Here is a 24,273-nt window from a genome sequence, read left to right as displayed (position 1 = left end):
ATCATTAACATTTAAAAAGGTTTGGCAGTAACGTCGCTTACAGCACGTGTCACCTTTTCTTTTCCTCTGAGGCACCCCCATGTACGTGCACTGACTTCCATCACAAGACGTTTAAGCTTCTTTATGGGTTTTCTATAGGTGGAACGTCACCGAAGATTTTTATTGAAATCCGAGTAGATCCCAACTCCCACTTGACATGAGTCCTCATTATTCAGTCACATATTTCAACGAGATGTGTCAGGCATGGCCTCTGCCTTGTAAAAGAAACCATCTGCTATTGTCCCACTGGTTCCCATCTATCATACCACGCGTGTACGTAGCATGCCACTTGTGTCAGTAGTATGCCATGTGTGTGTTACACAGTAGATGAGGACCAGAGGGCAGGGTGGGAAGGGGCATCATTGGCAGGGAATGTGTATTATGGGTCAGTGTAGAGGTCCTTGAAGAGCAGGGTCTTGAGTTCCTTCCTGAAGCGGAACAGGAAAGGAGCCAACCTGGTGTTTGTAGGCACGCTGTTTCAGAGTGTGGAGGCGTAGCAGGAGGATGCCTGCTTTCTCATCTTCTCCATCTTGCACTTCTCAGATTCCAGTCTGGACTAGGTTGTGGCTCCTGGTTTTGCATTGGCCACCTCAGATAGTCAATTTCTCGGCCAGGTGAGAAGAAAATGGGTTGCCTTGGATTGTTTGTTGTTTGTTTGTTTGTTTGTTTGTTTATTCACTTTTATTGCGCACCAGACCCATAAGTAACAGGGCGCAGTAAGAAAATGCAAAGGTTACATGGTTACAAGAGATACAATATATACAATAAACGCTTACATAGTATCCGTAGTTATAAAATATGCACGATATACAATAAAGACTTATGTGGTTACAAAAATATGCAATGTACAAATATACAGGTTACAGAGAGGCACAAAGTTTAAATTAGAATATAAAGGCGAGTGAGACTCAATTGATCAAGGTACGAAATAGACCTAAAGGTAGGAGACTAGGGGTCGATGGAGATGAGGTATTTGATGACATTTTTTCGGAAAAGTGGTTAAGGTTGGTCTACTCTTAGATCTGGTGGCAGTAGGTTCCAAGATTTAGCAGCCTTCACTGGGAAGCTATTACCACCAATAGTGGTGAGTCTGTATCTAGGTATGGCCAAGCAATTAGCATTGCCAGCTCTAGTAGGTCTGAGAGAAGTTCTTCTATGAAGTTTATCTGTGAGGTAGCTAGGGGCAGCATTATTTAGAACTTTGTGAGTCAGTGATAGCGTCTTTAGCTGTATTTTGTTACCAGTAGATAGCCATTTATCATGGCGTCTAATGGAGGAGATATGGGTTCTTATGTTTATGCCAAGTGCTGCTCTCAAGGCATTATTTTGTAATGTTTGGAGCCGCTTGATGGTATTTTTATTAGCCCCACTGTATAGGGCATTACAGTAGTCAGTTCTGGATAGTATTACGGCTCTGGCCAGGATCAAGCAGCTGTCATTAGAGAGGAATGGCTTGCCAGCTCTGATCAGCTTGCAGGTGCAGGCTGTGGTGGAGGCCAGGGACTTTACCTGTTTATCAAAGGACAGGGTGGAGTCCAGGTGGAAGCCAAGGGTTTTTACTTCCTTGGAGACTTTGATGGTATTTCCATCGATGTTGAATGAGGAAAATTCCTGACCTAGTTTTTTGATGTTGGCATGTGTTCCCATGATTATCAACTCGGTCTTATCATCGTTCAGGCATAGACCATGAGTGGCCATCCATGCCTGGATGATAAGATTTCCTGTTCACCAACTCCGTGTCCTTCATATGGTCCCCAGAAAGCGGGAGGAGAATCTGTGTATCATCTGCGTAATTGGTATAGATGATACCCAGATGGTCCAAATCATCGAACAGGGGCTTGGTGAAGATATTGTATAGAGTTGGAGAGACGCAAGAACCCTGAGGAACACCGCACAGGATAGGGGTAGGGTCTGCAGCTGCCGAAGGAGAGAAAACTCTCATGGTTCTCTCGCTCAGGAATTATTCAATCCATCTGATAGCCTCAGGGGAGAAGTGAGCAGCAGAATCTAGGTGTCTACAGAGGATCTTATGGTCCACAAGATCAAATGCAGCTGAGCGATCAAGTAGGAGCAAAAGTACTGACTTCCCTTTGTCTCTCAGCTCATCAATTTGGGATTTTAAATCGATAAGGGCAGTTTCTGTTCCGTATAGAGGGCGGAAACCAGATTGTCTGTCTCCTAGGAGTTTGTGTCGTTCTAAGTGTTTCTGAATTTGGTTATAGGCAGCTTTGTCCAATATTTTATGGGGTAATGGGGCGGTAGTTGGTGGGGATGAGGGGATCTAATGTCTGTTTTTTTAGGAGAGGGAGCACCCAAGACTGTTTTAGGTTGGCAGGGATGGAGCCTGAAGTAAAGGAGGCATTAATCAATTTAGCAATGAACGGGGATAGTTCCCTGGCAGCATCTTTTATTAGTTGCGCAGGGCAGATGTCGCCTTTACAATTAGAAGGCTTCAATGAAAGGATGATTTTTTCTACTTCCAGAGTAGACATTTTGGTGAAATGGAAGATATTATCGCGTGCCTTCGGTGGGTCGCTAGGCAGAGGGTTTTTAGGTGAATGCTGTAGATTCAGCGTTTCTTTTTTGTGCTGGATTTTATTTTGGAGCATGTTAATTTTGTTTGATAATGCCTGTTGGATTTCTGTACACCAGGATTATTCCTTAGTACAGATATCGGGTGTGGCATTATAGATGAACATATAACTGTTTCCAATGGTTTATTGCGCGTAAAAGAACATGAGATAAGCATAGTAATCGAACAGTCTGCATATAGAAAGAGCATGTCTTCGATGTGGTTCCATTACAGGAAAGATGGAGCAGGGAAAGCATAACAGGTATAGGCCATTCAGCCTGCCCCGCCCAAGGTAAAACGATCATTGGGACCACTTGTATGTGCATCCTTTTTTATAAGTGGTCCCAATGATCATCAAGATCCAGCAATATCCAAGCGTGATTGTCAACCCTCAAAATAGAGAAATGTAACATTTAAACGGTCAAAGCAGAGTGCAGACCCCAAAATGAAACTGACTCAACCTCAGCAGGGGATCCAGAGTGAGCGGAAACTGAGACAGCTGTGCAATAATTAACGTGGAATTAATCTTCAAACATTGGTGTCCATTTTAAGGGAATAATGTCATGAAACTGCTAACCAAGTGTTTCAAACCCTGATCTTAAAAATCAAAAGCACCCATACATATAACAGTATAATTACATCTCAGATTAATTTGAATTAGCAAAAGTCTTGCCCAGAACTTGGTCCCAAACAACCACGTATTTCAGAATGTTTCTATGGAGAGATCACCACCCCAGCTCAGAATCCTCTTTGCGAATATGTCATAGAATTGCAACATTTCTACCACTTAGTAAAATCAAAGCTTTGCAGGCTGGGGGCACAGAATATGTATAAGCTCAGAGCCCAGGCCCGGACTGGCCTATAGTGCAATAGGTCCATGGCTGAACCAAAAACACAAAATGCTGGCGTGGGCCAGTTTGTCTGGTCAAAATGAGCCACTTTTTTGGGCCAACTTGGGCCAGTTTGATGAGTTAATTCACTCTGTGGCTAGTAGTTTTGACCACTGTTGCTGAATAAATATTCTTTAAAATGCACAATTTGCATCACACTTTATCAATAAACTCCCCCTTGGATACTATTCAAACCGTGTCCCAAAAGGAATTAAGAGCCATTTGCAACCGTGGGCCACTTTTTCATTGGCGACGGACAATTTTATGGCCTTGTCCGACCCTGCAAGGGCCACAAAGACCCTGACGATGGTGTTGCAGCCCCATCCCCTCAAGCCACAATCTCGGCGTCCACCGTGGCAGCGAAATGTGCATCAGCATCACCACTGCCATCAAAACCTGCTTGTAAAATGTGCCCTCCCCCTTCCACCCTCTACATCCAGACTAAAACGGTTGTCCTCAGCATTTTGGTTATTGTTCAACTTCCGGTACTTTGAACAAGCCCTAATCCTTCCCATTTGCAGTTTGTGTAACCTTTTAAAACCTTCCTATTCCTCCCACTCCTGATGCCAGACATGCTCCCCGTGTACAGCAGGCCGGCCTAGACAAGCGTACCTGTAAATCTGAAATCCCTCCTGCTTCCCTCGAATTATTCAGGAGCCCACTCTCTCCAGCAATCCCCCCTTTGATCGAAGTTAACACCTTCTTAGCATCAAGAAATCTGCCTAATCCAAGTTGCAATTCAGGCCATTTTGCTCCTTGTGCCCCTCCAGGGACTCCTCACAGATCCCAGACATGCCCCACCTCTGAATACCTTCGAAGAGTCCCTCAGAACCAAGTCTAGGGGGGGTTGGAGCTCATAGGAAATCAGGACACCTGCGCTGATCTGATTGATAGATAAGTGGTGTGAGCTTATTCCTGCAGCCGTTTCTAGGGTTCCAGCGGGACAGAGCTCAGGAGGCCCCGATGTTGTTGAGATATGAAAGGCAGGGGTTGGAATCCTGGCTTTAGTGGTGCTGGATGTGACTGTTGTCAAGCAGTAAGGTGCTGCCTGTATGTAGACTGACGCAGGCACTGAACGACACAGTTGATTTTTCAAACTGCTGGTTTTAATAGATGGTTGAGGGGGCAGTAAGATGCCCAGGTCATGCAAACAATTGATGGTACATCTGCATGTTTGAGAGAAAGCCAACACATGTTTCGACCAGGGGTCTTCATCAAGGCGTTGTAATGCAGGACTAGGAGGTCCTGGATGTGGTAGCTGAATAGCTTCTATAAATGCCTGATGGGGCTGCAGCGAGGCGTGCGACTCACGGCGGTGATAAAGACCCTAAAGCCAGGGTTTCAACCCCTGCCTTTCATATCCAACAAAACCAAGTCCTCGTCCACGATGAGGTGGGTGAGTGGGGATAGCTCAGGGACAACGCGTTTGTCTTGGAAGCAAGACAATGCAGCGATCCCGTGTTTAGAAACCAATCTCTGGTATTAAGTGTATTATAAAAGAACAATAATCATCTCTGGCGCTCGAATGCATTATGATCTCCCTAAGAAGTGTGTCTTCCTTTAACATTTCACTATATTCCCTTCTAACAGCATCTCAGTTTATGTTTCAGAGCACTGGAAAGGTTGTACGAACCCTTTTTGGTGTAACTTAAGGTAGCAAGTTTGTTTGAGATACGAAACCTTAATATATTGAGTCAGTTAGTTGAAAAGATGGAAGGAGTGGGATGGGGTGAAGGAAGTGGTTAAAGTGATTAAAATAAGAGGGGAGATATACTCGGAGTGTAAGGCAGAACGGGCAGCATTATAAAGTGACAGTATAACGTTGTTACATCGGCAGGTTTTCGCTGAGTTTTTTGCTGAAGCTTTTCAGCCGAAAGAAATCATCTAAAATATGGGAGCGGTGGATAAGGGTTAATAAAGGATGTTTTCTCAGCAGAAAATGTACAGCAAAAACCTCTGTGAAAAAAAAACCTGGCAAACTAATAACATAGAACCGAAGTGAGAAGTGAAGGGCCACAATGTAGGGGGCGAGAGAAGAATAATCAGAAACAATATAGAAAGAGTGGAAGAGAGAGGGAGATAGGCAGTAGTAAAGAGACGGTTAAGGATAAGAGACAGCAGGGCAAAAGAGAGGGGAGGTAGAAGGTGGTAGAGAGATACTTAAAAGAGAGACAACGTGAAGAAGATGGTTATAAACATGCAGGTGAGCGAAAGAACGAATCTGAGAGAAAGAAACACGAGTAGGGTGGTAGAATATGGCATAGAGCAAGGGAGGCCGAAGAATTAGGTGTGAGATAGATAGGGAAAGAAATGGCAGAGGGGAGGAAAAAGAGAACCAATGAGATAAGAAGCAAGAAGAGCTTAAAGAGTGAGGGGAACAAGCAGATGGCAAACAAGAGGTCAAGTGGAAATTGATGAGATTGTAGCCGTGTGGCCATTTGGTCCCTAACAGGAAACAGACCCAACATAACTCAGGATCACAGGGACACAAGCAGTCATGACTCCTCCCAGAATGGCTGCCGCCAGAAGATCTCTCCTCTACCTCTGTGGCTGAGCGCTTCCTTGTCCCATGGCCAGGTGGCGGCTCCCGCTAGGTCGTCCCTCACCGAGCTGGCGAAGTAGACGTTGAGATAATGTGTGCTGTTCAGCTTCAGTTTCTCCTTCAGCTCCTTCACGCTCATGTAGGCCCTGTGAGGGGCGGGGCAAAAGGGATGGGCAGAAGGAGAGAGACATTTTTAGCACTAGTGATAACACCAACCAATGAGATTACATCTTGCTTGTGCAGTACAACATTCATTCTTACAAAGTACTCAGAGCAACTAACAAAAATGTTTTGATTGTTGTGTATATGTTGAAAATGCCAAAAAAATAAATAAATATCAAAGTCTTCAAGGTTTTATGGAATGTCCTTTGCGGGGATGCTTCAGAGCGCGCAATAAGCCGATGGGCAGGAACATTCAATGTTATTTGCCTTGGGGAGATGGCAAAGGGACACCTCGCGCTTGCTATGGATGTAAATTGATTGAGTTATGAAGCTTTAGGGGAGCAGTGATCAGGCAGTGGCAGTTTCCTGAGAGATGGGCACCACACCAGCGCCATGTTTGAGAATCTACACATTGAAAACGCTTTGAAAGGACCACTGTCAACTGGACTGCGGAAGATGCTGGCCCCCAGCCTTTTAGGAATCTTCCTAGTAACAATAAAATGAAATCAACTTGCCTTGAAAATGCTCTCAAAAGTTGGCCCAATTGTTAATGTATTCGACACACAGTTAAAGAGCATGTTGACAAATAAAAACAACCAATGGACAATTTAATACAAATGTTAGGATTGATTATTATGGAATCCTAAACATACGGATTCACTGAAAGGGCTGATGGTACAGAACAACCTTTATGAAGTCTTTTATTCTTAGTTCTTTTCATAGATGCCAGTAGAGTGATTAAAACACTGAATCTGTCCTAAATTGATATGTGTTCCTCTTGCCAGGCAGAGCATCCAAAGTACAGTTCCAATGTTGGATGTCTGAATTGGTCTTGGCAGGCCATGAACCATTGTTTATTAAGGTTGCCAAGCGACAGTGTTCCAACATTAGTGCATACATATTAAATTCCATGTGAGTAGAATGCCACAACAGCAAGGTATTGGTTAACCCTTCTGCACAAGGTCTGCCATACCTTGCTCATTTACATTTCCACTTGCCAGTAATTTCTTCCATACCACCCCAAATTGATGAGGGCATATGCCCATACCTGCCTACCAAACTTCACACTTTATTTATTTATTTATTTATTACATTTATATAGCACACATACAGCCCAAAGGCATTGCGGCACTGTTACTTGTGGCAATCTTAGTTACAAAGGAGTTACATACATGTGATGATAAGGTCAGGGCATATGAGTATCATTATTCAAGTGATAAATACAGATTCATATTAAGATACATCATGCAGGTGCCTAAATATGCTAGTCCTAGTGTGGATGACAGTGTTCACACCTTGGATGAGTTTTAGTTGAAGAGCATAGTTTTCACAGCTTTGCGGAATGCTAGGTGGGAGATTTCTCCTTGCAAGGGTGGTGGTAGGGTGTTCCATTGCAGTGCTGATAGGTATGGGAAGCTGGCATCTCCCACTCTGGCTCTCTTGACTCTGGGTATCGTAAGCAAGTTTGAGTACGGTGTTCTAGTCGGTCTGGTGGATCTAGAGGGGTGAATTCTCTCAGAGAGGTATGGTGGAGCAGTGAGGTGGATGCACTATGAGTAAGGGCAAGGGCTTTAAAGAGGACTATTTTTTTTTTACTGGGAACCAGTGTGCCTGCTTCCTGGCTGCAGTGATGTATTCTTTTTTGGGTATTCCAGTGGCTGCTCTCAGAGTGCTGTTTTGTATAGTTTGAAGTTTGGTCATGTTTTTGGTGGAGGTGCCCAGGAACAGAGCATTACAGTAATCAAGTCTTGATCCTGTAATAGCTCTGGCAATTGTGATGCACTTATCCTTAGAGAGGAAGGGTCTGGCTGCTGTTAACAGTTTGACATGGTAGGCCACTGTTGACGCGATGGCGTTAACTTGCCTTGTCATCGTCAGATTTGAATCGACACCCAGTGTTTTTACTGAGTTAGCCACTGGGATTTTGATGCTGTCTATCATAAAGTGACTAAATTGGGAGTCAAGGTTCTTAAGTGTTTCTTTGGTGCCAACCTTGAGTAGCTCAGTTTTGTCTGAGTTTAAGTATAGCCCATTGGCTGCCATCCATGCTTGGATTGTGCTGTATATGTGTTTATGTATCTTAGAGTCAGTGTCATATTCTCCTTTTAGGGTAAGGCGGATCTGGGTATCGTCAGCGTAGTTTGTGTACGCGATACCCAGGGAGTCAAGGATGAGAAAGGGGGGCCGTGTGAACATGTTATAGAGGGTGGGCGAAATGCAGGATCCTTGTGGGACGCCACATAGGATAGTGGTGGGTGAGGCTGAGGCCAGGTCTGAGAAAATGTGCATGGTCCTAGCTTGCAGAAAGGAGGCAATCCAATCAGTGCCGTTATGTGAGAGGTTGGCTGTAGTGGATAGGTGGTGGCATAGGACCTGGTGGTCTATGAGGCCAAATGCCACCGATAAGTCAAGGAGAAGGAGGAGAGCGGGTTTCCCTGCATCTCTCGCATCGTCCATTTGGTTTTTTAGTTCGCGTAGGGCTGTCTTAGTCCCGTGACCTGGGCGGAAACCTGATTGACATAGCCTCAGAAGTTTATTCTCCTCAATAAATTGTTGAACCTGTAGATAGGCTGCTTTGTCCAGAATCTTGAGAAGGAAGGGGAACGTAGTGATGGGCCAGTAGATGTTAGGTGAGCAGGGGTCAAGGGAGAGTTTTTTGATGAGGGGGTGGACCCAGGCTTCCTTGAGGCAAGAAGGGACTTTACTGGTGGCAAAGGAGGCATTCACAAATTCTGTAAGGAAAGGGGCGAGATGGCTGGCACAATCCTTAGTCCAGGGCCCTATTTCACAAAACCGCTCTCCTAATTTCAGGCCACAGAAAGTTCAGCCGCATCATCTCCATATGCCACAGAATGTTCAGCCGCATCATCTCCATATGGAAAGAGCTGCATTGGCACCTCCTACTGACTTGTAAAAAGCTCAAAGTGAACTGCATTTTTACCAAGAGAATTCGTCCAAACAAGCAGGCCCGCCTGATAAAGAATCCATCTGTGGGCGCCCTCTCACCCCTACCTTCCAAAAGTGAATGCCAGACTCCCCTGTCCAAGAAGTACCCAGTCCTCCCGTGCATATATGCACACATTCTCTGTGCTATCCTGTCTTGTGGAGGGGAATATGAAAATATGGGTGAACACATTTAGCGTCCTAAACGTGCATGGAAATATAAACTGTGAAATTCACTGTGAGAAAAGCACACTGCGAAGAAGCAAGCAGCTGCATTTAGCAAAAGGCTTTGTGCATAGGCCAACAAAGCACCAGTAGCCACGCTTCGACTAGTTCAGAACACACCTCTTGTGGACAAACATAACCATGTACTCTTAACCTGACCCAGCAGCATCTAAGATCAATTAGAGAAATGAGGAAGAAGTGCCCATATTATGAATACATTATCACAATCGTCCTCATTGAAAAGACACATACACATTCTTCACATTCCAAATCGCAACATTCACACAGCCAAAGGCTTATTGCTGCACAGGGATTGGTTAAAACAAGGGGTCAGGGGCGAGAGCTTTCCCAGGGTTTGGTTTGCGGTAGTGAGATAATGAACAAGCAACAGAAAATGATGCCAGACCCCGGAGTTTAAGGACAATACATTGTACCCTGATTGGTCATAACCCATCAGGTTTACCGAGTTCCCATAGCCATGTCCGAGGGAAGTATAACAATGTGTGTCCCTAGGCTGAACAACCAAACGTAACTTAATGAAGGTCGCATGTTGGCAGACGTTAAGCAGTAAGACATGAAGAAGCATGACTGTGGAGATAGGTCAATAAAAGCACAACATTGCCCCCTGTAGGGTAAAAACATGCATGCAGGGCTCTCCTTGTTAAATAAACAAGCACAACACCATTCTCTACAATGTAACCTCAATTAGGAATTAGCAAACAAGATAGAGAATCACACATAACTCATATTGCACGAATGCAACAGTGATAAATGCAACCCATAGAACCACATCTTGCACGAGCACCTTTGCCCATATAATAGAATTACGTATTAACCAGTGAATTGGTATAGTAGCTCACACCTAAGTCATACCGCCTGAATGTAATAGTACATAAAGAATATGCTATGGTAATGTACACTGTGCAAACACATACACATTATGTGCCATTATGAAAGAGCAGAGTTTGTAAGCAGTTAGGCCCCAGCGCATAAGGTCAGGGTCCGGACAAATGCAATCATGAGAAGCAGGAAGGACATGATGCAAGTAATCTTTCCACCAAGAGAGTTGAAAAGTGAACTGATAGTGCATAGTTCATAATGATAGGAACAGCATTCTGGTGCCATCAACTTAGATCATATAGACCATGGGTGCACAACATACGGCCCGCGGGCCAGTTGCGGCCCGCCATGCCCTTTTGACCGGCCCGCGAGGCACAAAGACTTTCCTAATGGAGGGCGGCCTCAATTAGGAAAGTCTTTGTTGACTTCCGGGCCGGTGAAAACACTGGCCCTCATTGGCTCAGCACACACACGCATCATGTCGCTCCTACAAGCCACATAATGCGTGTGTGCTGCACCAATGGAGGGCCAGCACTACGGCTGGCGTGGTCCATAAGGCTTGATGCCGGAAGGCATTTCAGCTTTGGACCATGCCAGCCGTAGTGCGATTCCAGCGACTTCCAGCTTACCTGCCTGCCTTCCAGCACGTCTCCGGTAAGTGGTCTGTTTGTGTTTGTGTGTCGGGTTTGTTTTGCTTTATGTTTGTGTGTGTATGGGGGAAGGGGGTGTGTATGAATGTTTGTGTTTGAATGTATTTTAAGTGTATGTTGAGATGCGGGGTGGGGGTGTGTGTCGGATGTGTATGAATGTTTGTGTTTGAATGTATTTTAAGTGTATGTTGAGATGCGGGGGTGGGGGGGTGTGTCGGATGTGTATGAATGTTTGTGTTTGAATGTATTTTTAGTGTATGTTGAGATGCGGGGGTGGGGGGGTGTCGGATGTGTATGAATGTTTGTGTTTGAATGTATTTTGTGTGTATGTTGAGATGCGGGGGTGGGGGGGCTGTCGGATGTGTATGAATGTTTGTATTTGAATGTATTTTGTGTGTATGTTGAGATGTGGGGGGTGTGAATGTTTGTATTTGAATGTATTTTGTGTGTATGTTGAGATGTGGGGGGGTGTGAATGTTTGTATTTGAATGTATTTTGTGTGTATGTTGAGATGCGGGGGTGGGGGGGTGTCGGATGTGTGTCGGATGTGTATGAATGTTTTGATTTGAATGTTTTTTGTGTGCTGAGTTGGGGGGGTGGGGGGTTCGGGTCTGTATGGGTGCATGGTTGTGTGTGTGCTGATTTGGGGGGGTGGGGGGTTCCGGTCTGTATGGGTGCATGTTTGTGTGTGTGCTGAGTTGGGGGGGTGGGGGGTTCGGGTCTGTATGGGTGCATGCTTGAGTGTGTGTGCTGAGTTGGGGGTGGGGGTTTGGAGTTGGGGGGGTGGGGGGTTTGGGTCTGTGTGGGTGCATGTTTGTGTGTGTGCTGAGTTGGGGGTGGGGGTTCGGGTCTGTATGGGTGCATGTTTGTGTGTGTGCTGAGTTGGGGGGTGGGGGGTTCGGGTCTGTATGGGTGCATGTTTGAGAGTGTGTGTGCTGAGTTGGGGGGTGGGGGGTTCAGGTCTGTATGGGTGCATGTTTGTGTGTGTGCTGATTTGGGAGGGTGGGGGGTTCTGGTCTGTATGTGTGCATGTTTGTGTGTGTGCTGAGTTGGGGGTGTGGGGGGTTCGGGTCTGTATGGGTGCATGCTTGAGTGTGTGTGCTGAGTTGGGGGTGGGGGTTTGGAGTTGGGGGGGTGGGAGGTTCGGGTCTGTATGGGTGCATGTTTGTGTGTGTGCTGAGTTGGGGGTGGGGGGTTCGGGTCTGTATGGGTGCATGTTTGTGTGTGTGCTGATTTGGGGGGTGGGGGGTTCGGGTCTGTATGGGTGCATGTTTGAGTGTGTGCTGAGTTGGGGGGTGGGGGGTTCGGGTCTGTATGGGTGCATGCTTGAGTGTGTGTCTGCTGAGTTGGGGGTGGGGGTTTGGAGTTGGGGTGGATTTGGAGTTCGGGTCTGTATGGGTGCATGTTTTTGTGTGTGCTGAGTTGGGGGGTGGGGGGATTCGGGTCTGTATGGGTGCATGTTTGTGTGTGTGCTGAGTTGGGGGGTGGGGGGTTCGGGTCTGTATGGGTGCATGTTTGTGTGTGTGCTGAGTTGGGGGGTGGGGGGTTCGGGTCTGTATGGGTGCATGTTTGAGAGTGTGTGTGCTGAGTTGGGGGGTGGGGGGTTCAGGTCTGTATGGGTGCATGCTTGAGTGTGTTTGGGGCATAGTGTTTGGTTGGGGGTGGGAGCCATGGGGCATAGTGTTTGGCTGGGGGTTAGGGGGCCACGGGGCATAGTGTTTGTTTGGGGGTGGGAGCCATGGGGCATAGTGTTTGGTTGGGGGTGAGGGGGCCATGGGGCATAGTGTTTGGTTGGGGGTGAGGGGGCCATGGGGCATAGTGTTTGGTTGGGGATGGGAGCCATGGGGCATAGTGTTTGGTTGGGGGTGAGGGGGCCATGGGGCATAGTGTTTGGTTGGGGGTGAGGGGGCCATGGGGCATAGTGTTTGGTTGGGGATGGGAGCCATGGGGCATAGTGTTTGGTTGGGGGTGAGGGGGCCATGGGGCATAGTGTTTGGTTGGGGGTGAGGGGGCCATGGGGCATAGTGTTTGGTTGGGGATGGGAGCCATGGGGCATAGTGTTTGGTTGGAGGTGAGGGGGCCATGGGGCATAGTGTTTGGTTGGGGATGGGAGCCATGGGGCATAGTGTTGCACTCCAAGAGTGAACTCAATAATAAAGCTAAAACAGGCACAGTTAGAAATAAATGATAGCAATGGAAAATGTGTAGTACAAAATGTAAGTTTGAAATGCAATAAAAATCGTTACCCCTCAAAAACATATCTTTTTCCATGTGTTTAATACAAATTGGGGGTTGAAAAAGCCTCCTGACATGTCCCGCCTACCGCCCCGCCCACTTTTACTTTTCGGCCCACTATAGCCCTCATGTAAGGTACTTTCGGCCCTCTGTCAAAATCAGTTGTGCACCCCTGCTCTAGTGTGTCTGAGGGCTCCCCCACTGGTCCAATCCTTCTTCACAGGGAGACATGCATCCTTCACCTGCCATCCTAGAGCAGGCACACGTGGAGCCCTTTTAGGTCGTCACCTGTGGCCCCTCTTCCTCAGTCTCTACTCGTGGACCTTCTACACCAGTTCCACCATAACTTTCATTCCTGTGCTGCCAACATGCCGGTGTGCCTGCCTGTCACCACCACCAGCAATCCATCCATGCCACGCCGAAAGCCCTGACATCCATCAATCCATGAATGGGCCACAGCAGCCCCAAAAATACACTGGCTTCAAGACCAAGATCCTGGACTTTGGCCTCAAACGGTTCCTCCCTGGACTAGACACTCTCTGTCCCAGACATTCTGGGGGACGGCAGGGGCGTGGGGGGTGGTCTATTGAACAAGCATTTAGAAACATATGTTTCCCAATGGCTGATAACATCAGCCTCGACTCCCAAGTGGCAGAATCAGTAATGCAAGATCCTATGCAGCAAATGCTAAGGTAGCAAATCATCCCACATGCAGAGGTCTCCCTGCCTGGCCGCTGAGATAGCTCAGTGGGTTGAGCAATTGCTGCAGCGATCTGTGTGGTTTGTGGAGGTCGCAGATTTTAATCCTGGCAAGGCCAACCCAGCCTTTCATCCTTCCTAGGGCGCTAAATGAGCACCAACTTTGGTTGGGTGATATTGTATGCAAATGTTCTATGTACAGCGCTTTGGCGAAAATGCCACTATAAACACCGAATTATTATCCTGATCATTACCCAGATGACTCCCTACAGACACTGCATGCTCACGGGTGCTGCAGTCAGCTTGCACCTTCTCTATGCCGCAGCACTCCATGCAGTCATCCCCGCCGGCCTAATCCTCAAGCTGCACGCGCACTGCATCCCTGCACGCCTTTGGGTTGAAGAAGAGACAGCCTGTCTCCTCACACTGTGCAACAGTTTACTGCTTCCTTGTTCATACCCACATACAGTTCAAACTTCTATGCTTGACCTACAAGTGCCGGGCTGAACATCAATAAATCCAGGGCAAAAGCAGTCCTTAGCATCCCAGTCGCGCCCGGGGATCATCTCACACCAAGCCCATCCACATCCTGAGGGCAAGGAACAAAGAGGAGGCAAGAGTCTTCTGCATCAGATGCCTGTGTGTGATGATGGTGTCTCCTAAATTTGCAACGCCTCGTCGCTTTTTGCATCAGTATCACCCTGAATACTAACACCTTTTGGAACGTATGCTTGCTGTGCCTGAAGTAGGACACACTCACTCTCTCCCACCTGCAACCCACGTCAAGGTATTCTTGATGTAAGGTGCTTTGGGGTCCAGCCTCCTGCTGCTTTGTCATCATCACGCCATAGATTTGCTCCATCTCCATCTCTGTTTGTAATCTGTTTCCAGGCTCCTCCGCTGCTAGCACACCATTACATCCTGTGTAACCTGGGGTCAAGCTCCTAGTCTCTTTGTTCGCAAAGCAACTTGCTCAGCAGCTGTGTCACCATTTACCCACGCATTCTGTAACAGCTGCGCAATAGTACCAGCCGCTGTATCAGCACTGCATAATGCACTTCTGCATTCTGAAATCAGGCTCCTCAGGCTGCTGTGTCAGCATTAAATGATGTACTTCTGCTACCTGAAATCATTCTCCTCAGAAGCTAGTGTCGACATTAAATAGTGTATTTCTGCAACCTGAAATCAGACTCCTCGGCTGCTGTGTCAGCATTAAATGATGTACTTCTGCTACCTGAAATCATTCTCCGCAGCTGCTAGTGTCAGCATTAAATGATGTACTTCTGCTACCTGAAATCATTCTCCTCAGCTGCTAGTGTCATCATTAAATAGTGTATTTCTGCAACCTGAAATCAGACTCCTCGGCTGCTGTGTCAGCATTAAATGATGTACTTCTGCTACCTGAAATCGGGCTCTGCAGCTGCTTTGTCAGCATTAAATGATGTACTTCTGCTACCTGAAATCATTCTCCTCAGCTGCTAGTGTCATCATTAAATAGTGTATTTCTGCAACCTGAAATCAGACTCCTCGGCTGCTGTGTCAGCATTAAATGATGTACTTCTGCTACCTGAAATCATTCTCCTCAGTTGCTAGTGTCATCATTAAATAGTGTATTTCTGCAACCTGAAATCAGACTCCTCGGCTGCTGTGTCAGCATTAAATGATGTACTTCTGCTACCTGAAATCATTCTCCTCAGTTGCTAGTGTCATCATTAAATAGTGTATTTCTGCAACCTGAAATCAGACTCCTCGGCTGTTGTGTCAGCATTAAATGATGTACTTCTGCTACCTGAAATCAGACTCCTCGGCTGTTGTGTCAGCATTAAATGATGTACTTCTGCAACCTGAGATCAGCCTCATCGGCTGCTGTGTCAACATCATCTGTTTCTGTAACCTGAGCTCACGCTCCTAGTTGCTGTGTGTCTTTATGTGTTTCAGAAACCTAAAAGCAACCTCCTCAGAGGCATTGTCAGCACTTGCTCATGTATTCTGACACACGTGATCGCGAGCCTCTGCTGCTGTGTCAGCACGAAATACAGCATTTCTGTAACCTGACATCAGGCTCCTCAGCTGCAGTGTCAGCATTACATCATGCATTTCTGTATCCTTAGATCAGGCTCCTCTGCTGCAGTGTCAGCATTACATCATGTATTTCTGTATCCTTAGATCAGGCTCCTCTGCTGCAGTGTCAGCATTACATCATGTATTTCTGTATCCTTAGATCAGGCTCCTCTGCTGCAGTGTCAGCATTACATCATGCATTTCTGTATCCTTAGATCAGGCTCCTCTGCTGCAGTGTCAGCATTACATCATGTATTTCTGTATCCTTAGATCAGGCTCCTCAGCTCTGGTGTCGGTATTAAATCATTTATTTCTGTAACCTGAAATCAGACTCTTCACCTGCCTGTCAGTATGAAATAATACATTTTTGTAACCTGACATCAGGCTCCTCGGCTGCAGTGTCAGCATTACATCATGTATTGCTGTATCCTTCGATCAGGCTCCTCAGCTACAGTGTCAGCATTACATCATGTATTGCTGTATCCTTCGATCAGGCTCCTCAGCTACAGTGTCAGCATTACATCATGTATTGCTGTATCCCTAGATCAGGCTCCTCGGCTGCAGTGCCAGCATTACATCATGTATTGCTTTATCCTTCGATCAGGCTCCTCGGCTGCAGTGTTAGTATTACATCATCTATTTCTGCTATATGAAAACCGAGTCTTCAGAAGCTGTGTCAGCATGAAAGCAAATCTTTCAGCAACATGAGCTCAAACTGCTAGTGTTGCAGTTGTTGTCTCCTCCACATACAGATGTGTACTGAGAGGTGTCTAGTTCTTCTCGCTGTGTTATTCAGACTCCAGGCGCAGAGCTCGCCCTGGGTTATCTCTCTAGAGGACTCTCCTGTGCCTCAAATGTGCGCCTTTGCTTCTCCCTTGCCTTCAGAGTGGTCGGTGAGCCTCAGACCTGCCATCACCTGCGGTAGTCGCCTGACTTGGATGCAGGCCCAAGGGAGGTAGGCTCCTCCCACATGGGGGTCCCTCCAATGTGTCATCTGCTTGACCCTGGTCAAGCCGCGAGGGTGCAAGAGGGAGGGAAGTGTCGAGTTGTGTAGGATGTTACACAATACAAATAATACGCAAACGCGGAGCTTCTCTTAACACGTCTTTATTCATTCACACGATCTTCCGAAGTCCCTTACTTCGTCATATATCCCGTCCCTCCCCTTCCTGTTGCCTCGTGTTCCCTCACACGTGACAGGGGAGGAATGTGACGACATCACACCCCCCCGATACTAAACATTAAGTTCACTATCAGGGCATCTCCTCAATGAGGCGCGGTGGTCGACGTCGGGATCTCTGGGGTCTCCAGTTATTTCTCTCACGCGACTCCAGAGGTGTCCAGCGGAGTTCATCAGCGTCGGAGTCATCTTGGTCTCCTTCATAGGGTGCATCTCGCATCTGAGTGTCCATTGGTACGCATGGTTCGACTAGTGGTATGATTCCAGGCATCTTCTTGAAATGAGAGCTGTTTCTTGTTATTGTGTGGGCTGCTCCTTCAGCTGTGATGAGAGAGCCTTTCCTCTGTGTGATGGTGAGGGGCTCTGCATTGAACGACGCCATGTTTTTGCGGTGTTGTGGCTGTCGCACTACGACGATGTCCCCTGGCTCTAGATTATTCTCCTCGGCTCTCCTTCTCCGGTCTGCCATGGTTTTCATATTCATTTTCTGGGCTGCATCATGCAGTCTCATTTCAGTGTCTCCTTTGTACCGTTCTTCCTCGAGTTCTATGTGTGGTAGCCTAGTTCGCACATTCCTGCCAAACATGACTTCTGATGGTGACTTGCCAGTGGTACTGTGTGGGGTATTTCGATAGTCTCTCATCAATTTGCATAGTAATTTTTCCAGTGGCTCTCCTGTCAAGCGAGCTAGTTGCGTGGTTCGTTTGATGCTTCCCATGAACCGTTCAACTGTGCCGTTCGCTTGAGGCCACAACGGTGTTACTTTCCTGTGGTGGAAACCCATGTACTCGGCAAAGGTTTTGAAGTCTTGGCCTGTGAATGGTGGTCCATTGTCCGATTTTACTACCTTTGGGATCCCGTATGTGGCAAACATCCTGTCCAATGCGGGGATGGTGTGATGTGCTGCTGTTGATGACACAACTTGCGCATCAGGGAATCTTGAGTACTCATCGATGACTACTAAGACATATTCACCCCCTTCCAGAGGACCAAAATGATCTACAGCAATTTCTTCCCAAGTTCCGTTGGGTAAGTCAGTCATTTTGAGGGGTTCTGGTCTGGTTTGAGGGTTAAGAACTACGCACGTGGGACATGTTTTCAGTAGTTCTTCCACTTGAGTATCTAGCTGAGGAAACCATACCCTTTGTCTTAACATCCTTTTTGTGGACATTATTCCCCGGTGTCCTTCATGTGCAAGATCAAGGACTCTTTTCCTTAATGAGCGAGGAATAACTAGTTTTGTCCCTTTCAGTAGGAGTCCCTCTGTTTCTGCAAGTTCTTCTTTCACCGTAAGCAGACAGGTGATGTCTTGTTTGGTTACTTCTTCCGCACTTTCCTTGAGTTGTTTTGCTTGTTTCCAATGTCCTGTCTCAAGACATCTCAAAATGACCTGTATTGCTGGGTCCAGGTTGGTTTCTCTGGCTATGAGTTCCATGTCCAGTCCTTGTGGTGTGCATTCTTGGACCACATACCTAATGTATTGGTCTGCAATGGATGGATCGGAGTGGCAGTCTTGAATGGGATGACGTGAAAGAAAATCTGCAGGATTCTGTTCCTTTCCGGGTCGATGAATAATGTTGAATTGATAGTCCTGTAGCCTTAAGGCCCATCGAGCTATTCTGGGAGGCATCTTGGCTTGAGCATTTCCATAGATGAATAGTAGTGCCTGGTGGTCAGTGACTATGGTGAAAGGTTTTCCATATAGGAACAGATGAAAATGTTCGCATGCCCACACAACCGCCAAGCCTTCTTTCTCCGCTTGTGAATATGCTTGTTCAGTTTTTGATAGGCTGCGACTGGCGTATGACACTATGTGTATGGCCTGGTTATCATTGTGATCTAGTTGAGTTAAGATGGCTCCTAGGCCGACTGGACTGGCATCCACTATCAGCTCTGTGTGTTTCTGTGGGTCAAAATATGCCATGTTTTTGGCATCAGCGATGCGATCCTTGATGCTTTGGAACGCTTGTTGGCATTCGTCCGTCCATCGGAAATCAACGTTCAGTTTAGTGAGGGCTCTCAAAGGTGCACTGACGGATGCAAAATCCTTAATGTACCTCGTGCAATAGCTTGCCAGACCCAGAAATGATCTCAAGTCGGTGACAGAGGTCGGTGGTGTTGTGTTTGTGAGTGCGTTGACTTTTTCGGGATCTGGAGTCATTCCATTTTTGGAGAAGATGTGGCCGAAAAACCGCAGGGTTGGTTTTCTAAATTCACATTTGTCCTTATTCAGGGTGAGGTGTGCTTCTTCCAGTGCCATGCATACGCGCATGAGGGTGTCGTCGTGCTGTTCTTGGGTTTGTCCAAACACAAGGATGTCATCACTGTAATTTAGACAATTCGGTACGTGCTTTATTACATTATGAATTTCTGACTGAAATATCTCGGCTGCTGAAGAAACTCCAAAACTGAGCCGCTTGTATCTGTAGAGGCCCAGGTGAGTAGCAAAAGTGGTAATGTACCGGGATCTTTTGTGGAGTTCCAACTGATGGTACCCTTTATTGAGGTCCAACTTTGAAAATATGGTGGCTCCGTTAAGCAAATGCACCATGTCTGTTATTCTGGGAGATTGATGACGTTCTCTCAGGATTGCTTCATTTGGTCTTCTCATGTCCACGCAAATACGAATGTCAGCAGAGTCTTTCTTTGGGACTGGTACAATGGGGGATACCCAAGGAGTGGGGCCTTCAGCAGGTTCGATTATGTCTGCTTCCAAAAGTTTCACTAATTCGTTTTCTACTTGCTTCTGTATATTGATGGGAATACCACGGTAGTGTTGTGCCACCGGAGGGATATTGTTGTCTATGTGCAATTCAATTTGTCGGTCCTTCAATTTTCCCAGTCCTTTGAATAATGCAGGGAAAATCTTGTCAATGTTGGCAGTGGGATCTAGGTGCTTGTGCATCATGAGTCTGTATAAGACATGAATTAGACCCATGTCGACTGCGGACTTGTAGCTTAGAATGCATCCACTATCCGTGGCTGCTTCGAGAACATGCATGGGTATTTCTTTTACGTGATCTTTGTATCGACATGATGCCGTGAAGAAGCCTTTACAAGGTAGTGGCGTCTTGGAACCATATGGGAAGATGAGTGCTCTCGCTGGTTGTAGTCGTGGTGCATTTGGCATGTTGTTGTACACTTCCTCACTCACTACATTCACAGTGGCTCCTGTGTCGACTAGGAACTCAGCCGCCACTTGGTTGACATTGATGATGAGAGTGGGGCTATTCTCTTTTGCTGTAGGGTTTCCCAGTGCATATAGGTAGCCTTTTATTCTTGGTTCTCCTTTACGTAGATTTGATTCCTTCTTGGGTTTGTCCTCTGAGGAGGTGCTGGAGATGCTGTCAGAATGTGATTGTTCCACCAGACACCTGACGTATCGTCGGGGGCGTCTTCTCCGCCCGGAAGATGAAGGTTTGTTGTCGCGCCATTCATGTGTGGGTTTTGATTGTCTTCTCTCTGACAGTTCTTCTCGTTGTCGGCGGCGTGATGTGTCATTCTGGTAGTGTGACTCACGATTGGGACTCATACGCCTAAATTCTTTCTCTGGTGAGGGGCGTCTGTTCCTTCCACTCCCCCTGGTTTTGCTGCGATAAATGAAACATACAGCTTTGTAATGATTTTCTCCTCCACAGGCAGAACAGATTTGACCCATGGCAGGGCAGATGCCTTCATGAGGATATTCATGTCCACACCGATAACAGAATGGGTCTGTGTGTCCTTTAGCGTTACTCTCAAGTTTGTGTAAATTTTCATGCTTCCCGTGGATGATGGTGATGTCATCAAGACCTTCTACCTGTGCTGTTAGTGCCGCCTCGGAACGAGCTAGGCGTAGAATCTCTTCCAGATTTCGAGCCTTTTGTAGAAGCCTTTTTCTGAACTCACTGCTTTCACATCCTACAATAATCTGTGAGCGAAGGGCTTCTTCATTCGAGTAGTTGTTAAAATCGCAATGTTTCATCTTTATTCTTAGCCTCATTACAAATGCATCCATTGTTTCACCTTTTAGCTGTTTAGTGGTGTGGAAGATGTGACGCTCGTAGTCCACATTTGTGTGCGGCGTGAAGTAGTTGGTTAGGGTTGTTTTCAATTTGGTGTAGGTATCTATGTCATCTTCAGGAATTTCATCCAAAATATCTCTCACATTTGATCCTATAGCATGGGTGAGCAAGCTGTGTTTCCTTTCATCCTCCAAAGGTCCTACCGCTTTGAGACAGACTTCAAAGTCCCTCACCCACTTTTTCCACCTTGGTCCCAGTGTGCTGGAGTCGCTCAGGTCAAAATTGGGGGGTAGCTGAGATATTAGGCCGTCCGTCATGCTTGTGCGAGTTGATCTGACAGGGGTTATTTGTACTGTAAGTGATTCCTCAGAAGAATCATCAAGCATGACAGGGGACGTATAACTGTGCCTTGATTTGGAGTGGAAGCTTGGATGACACTAGACACGTGTCTTGTCTTGGTGGCGATGGGAAGTCTCTTTGCTATGTGAAGAGATATGAAATCAATGTACCTTCTGTGTGGTGGGGAGCCAACGCGCTTCACCCGCTGATGTTGCCGCCTTCGTTTTGGCGCGAAAATGCTGTGAGGAGCCGACGTGCTCCACTCACACACTTCACCCTTGCGATCGCGCGGAGCCGACACTCTCCACCCACTGAATGATGTCGCCTTCCCTTTCGGCGGGAAGCGCTGTGAGGAGCCGACGCTCTCCACTCACACTCTTCACTGCGAGGAGCCCAGCTGCGCTCTACTCGCAGAACTAAATCCCTCGCCTGAGGGCCGTCGCGGGAAGCCGACGCGCTTCACCCGCTGATGTTGCCGCCTTCCTTTTCGGCGGGAAGCGCTGTGAGGAGCCGACGCTCTCCACTCACACGCTTTCGTGCGAGGAGCCGAACTACGCTCCACTCGCACGTTAAATCCTTTTCTTTTGGAAAAGGGTCAACGCGAGGAGCCGACGTGCTCTACTCGCGCACTGCGTGCGACAATCGCGGGGAGCCGACCCGCTCCACCCGCTGACCAACTGTCGTCTATTGCAGGTGCGTACGAGACCTCGCTCGGACTTCCAGGAAGTTTTAGCTGGCGGGGAGCGTATCTACTCACACCCGCCGTATGCTCTCATGTGATGTGCTGCTTGGGTTCCCTCGTCGCCAGTGTCGAGTTGTGTAGGATGTTACACAATACAAATAATACGCAAACGCGGAGCTTCTCTTAACACGTCTTTATTCATTCACACGATCTTCCGAAGTCCCTTACTTCGTCATATATCCCGTCCCTCCCCTTCCTGTTGCCTCGTGTTCCCTCACACGTGACAGGGGAGGAATGTGACGACATCACAGGAAGATTGCTGTGTATTTCCCTGCTGTAGACATCTTTGATTCTCTGTGGGGGCAGTGGTCGCCCTCATCCCATGGGTGAAGGCGCATCTTGTGTGAGATCTGAGTGCCCTTTCTCACTGGCACTCACTCTCTCGGGATGTTCGCCTATTGCCTCATCAGAAGGGAGAGGTCGAACTGAGGGATGAGGCGGGGACTGGCATCCACGGGCATGCCCAGCGAGCCAGGGGGACCCTCGGATCTGGCGTCCCAGATCACTGCAGAAGGTGTGTTTGCTCTAGGCATCCTGCTTGTCTCAGGTCTTGCCCGCAACCGCTGAGCTACCATGGACGCAGTGGTTGCCAAGGCAATGAGGGGTTATGACATTATGAGGGTTGGCCTGAGAGACTGTTAGCAGGTAGCTTCCCCTTTGTGACATAGGGTGGACTCTAGCTGCTGTCAGGGTTCCACCATGACCCGAAATACAGGTCATACCGATAGTTGTGCTTAGAGGTCCTTATATTTTCAGTACGCGCTACAGCCATCAACATAACAGCTGACCTGCTAATTGTCCTCTTCCTATTCCTGCCTCTTGCAGCAAGCAGATCCAATCACACCCGGAAGATGGCTCTCTGGAATTAGAGGATGCACATATATAATTTCATGAACGTATACTTCTTTGGGAACATGGAGTGTTCCTAATGCTGACGTGAGCGTGTTTATTATCACTGTTTCAGTGTACAGGACTCAGGAGTGTATCATTGGAGGTGACAGTAGAGTGGGGAGTGTGTAAGAGGAACTGGGTGTGACTTGTGAGCTGTGCATGTGAGTGGGGGTAGGCTGCATAAGTAAAGAGTATCTTCCTCAGCTTGGGGTGGTTGTGTGGGTGAATGGTGTAGGGTCTGTGTAAAGTGGCCGGCTTGATGAGCCTGTTGGGGTGTTTATTTATTTATTTATTTATAATGTACATATTCATATAATAGGTTAGTCATAGAATGGTAAGCTATGTATGTTCTGAACTCGTGGGATTACTCACATACTTTCTCTATGCCTGTGCTGATAGCTTATGATGTCACTATTCTACATTGGAGTGTTTTTCTTTATGGAGGATTCTAGACTGGTCAGTTGGAGTCTGCCTCTCAGGGCAGTGCCTGCTGTCATATGTCTCTCACTTAATAAACACTCAAACGTGTGTTCCTTGTTTGAGTCACATTTCCTAACAGAGCCTTCTCTGGTAGCCAGTGGGTGCTGGCCAGCGTGGAGGAGGTGTGGTCCACGCATAGGGGTTTTCTAGAACCGACTAGCAGTAGCAGTCTCTTCAGGTAATATTTCTGAATTGCTAGATATACCGACCAATATTTGAGAACACCTAAGAAGGAGATTTTATGAGAATTTTCACGAGATAGAGGGAGGTTTGTTTTTCCCTTGTTACTGAAGATTGGAGCAAAGTAAAGTTTAGACAGGAAAAAGTAAAACATAAATGTTATGAAATAGGCAACAGTTTTGTTAATAAATCGGGAGTTCCCAGCAAAAACTGGGAGAGTTGGCCAGTATAGTACCAGGATTAGACAATTGGCTTGGCCTACATTTTTTTAGTCTATTTAATTGTTTTTTACTGTGTCAATGGTTAAAAAAATAAACCTTTCACAAAATAAAAATATACACTATCAACTCAGTTTGCATTTCATCTCCTCAACAAAACAGAACCGATATTTCTTCCACTAATTAACTATACACAGCATTTAGATGTGGCAAAATCTTCCTTCCAATACCGAACCTATCATATAAGTTCATAATAAGTAAAAACATACACATCTTGATAGGCTTCAGCATTAAAATGTTAGTCACAATGAACCCTTACTACAGTTTACATATAAAACAATTATCTACAATTGTATCAAATTAAGATGATTTAAGAATCTC

At 46.8% G+C, this 24,273-nt stretch overlaps 1 protein-coding gene across 1 annotated transcript in view; it reads right to left on the bottom strand.

Annotated features, from left to right (window-relative positions):
• Positions 1 to 24,273, bottom strand: part of PAPPA2 (pappalysin 2) — a 1,097,660-nt gene that overhangs the window by 534,176 nt on the left and 539,211 nt on the right. Inside the window, exon 3 of the mRNA XM_069641146.1 lies at positions 6,044 to 6,189. Within this exon, the coding sequence (XP_069497247.1) occupies positions 6,044 to 6,189 (146 nt within the window). The remainder of the gene's footprint in view (positions 1 to 6,043; positions 6,190 to 24,273) is intronic.

The sequence above is a fragment of the Ambystoma mexicanum genome, chromosome 1q (assembly GCF_040938575.1).
Source record: "Ambystoma mexicanum isolate Mex_15411 chromosome 1q, UKY_AmexF1_1, whole genome shotgun sequence".
NCBI classification, from domain to species: Eukaryota; Metazoa; Chordata; class Amphibia; order Caudata; family Ambystomatidae; genus Ambystoma; species Ambystoma mexicanum.
The sequence above is the reverse complement of the archived record's forward strand: the minus strand, read 5'-3'. Positions and strand labels throughout refer to the sequence as shown.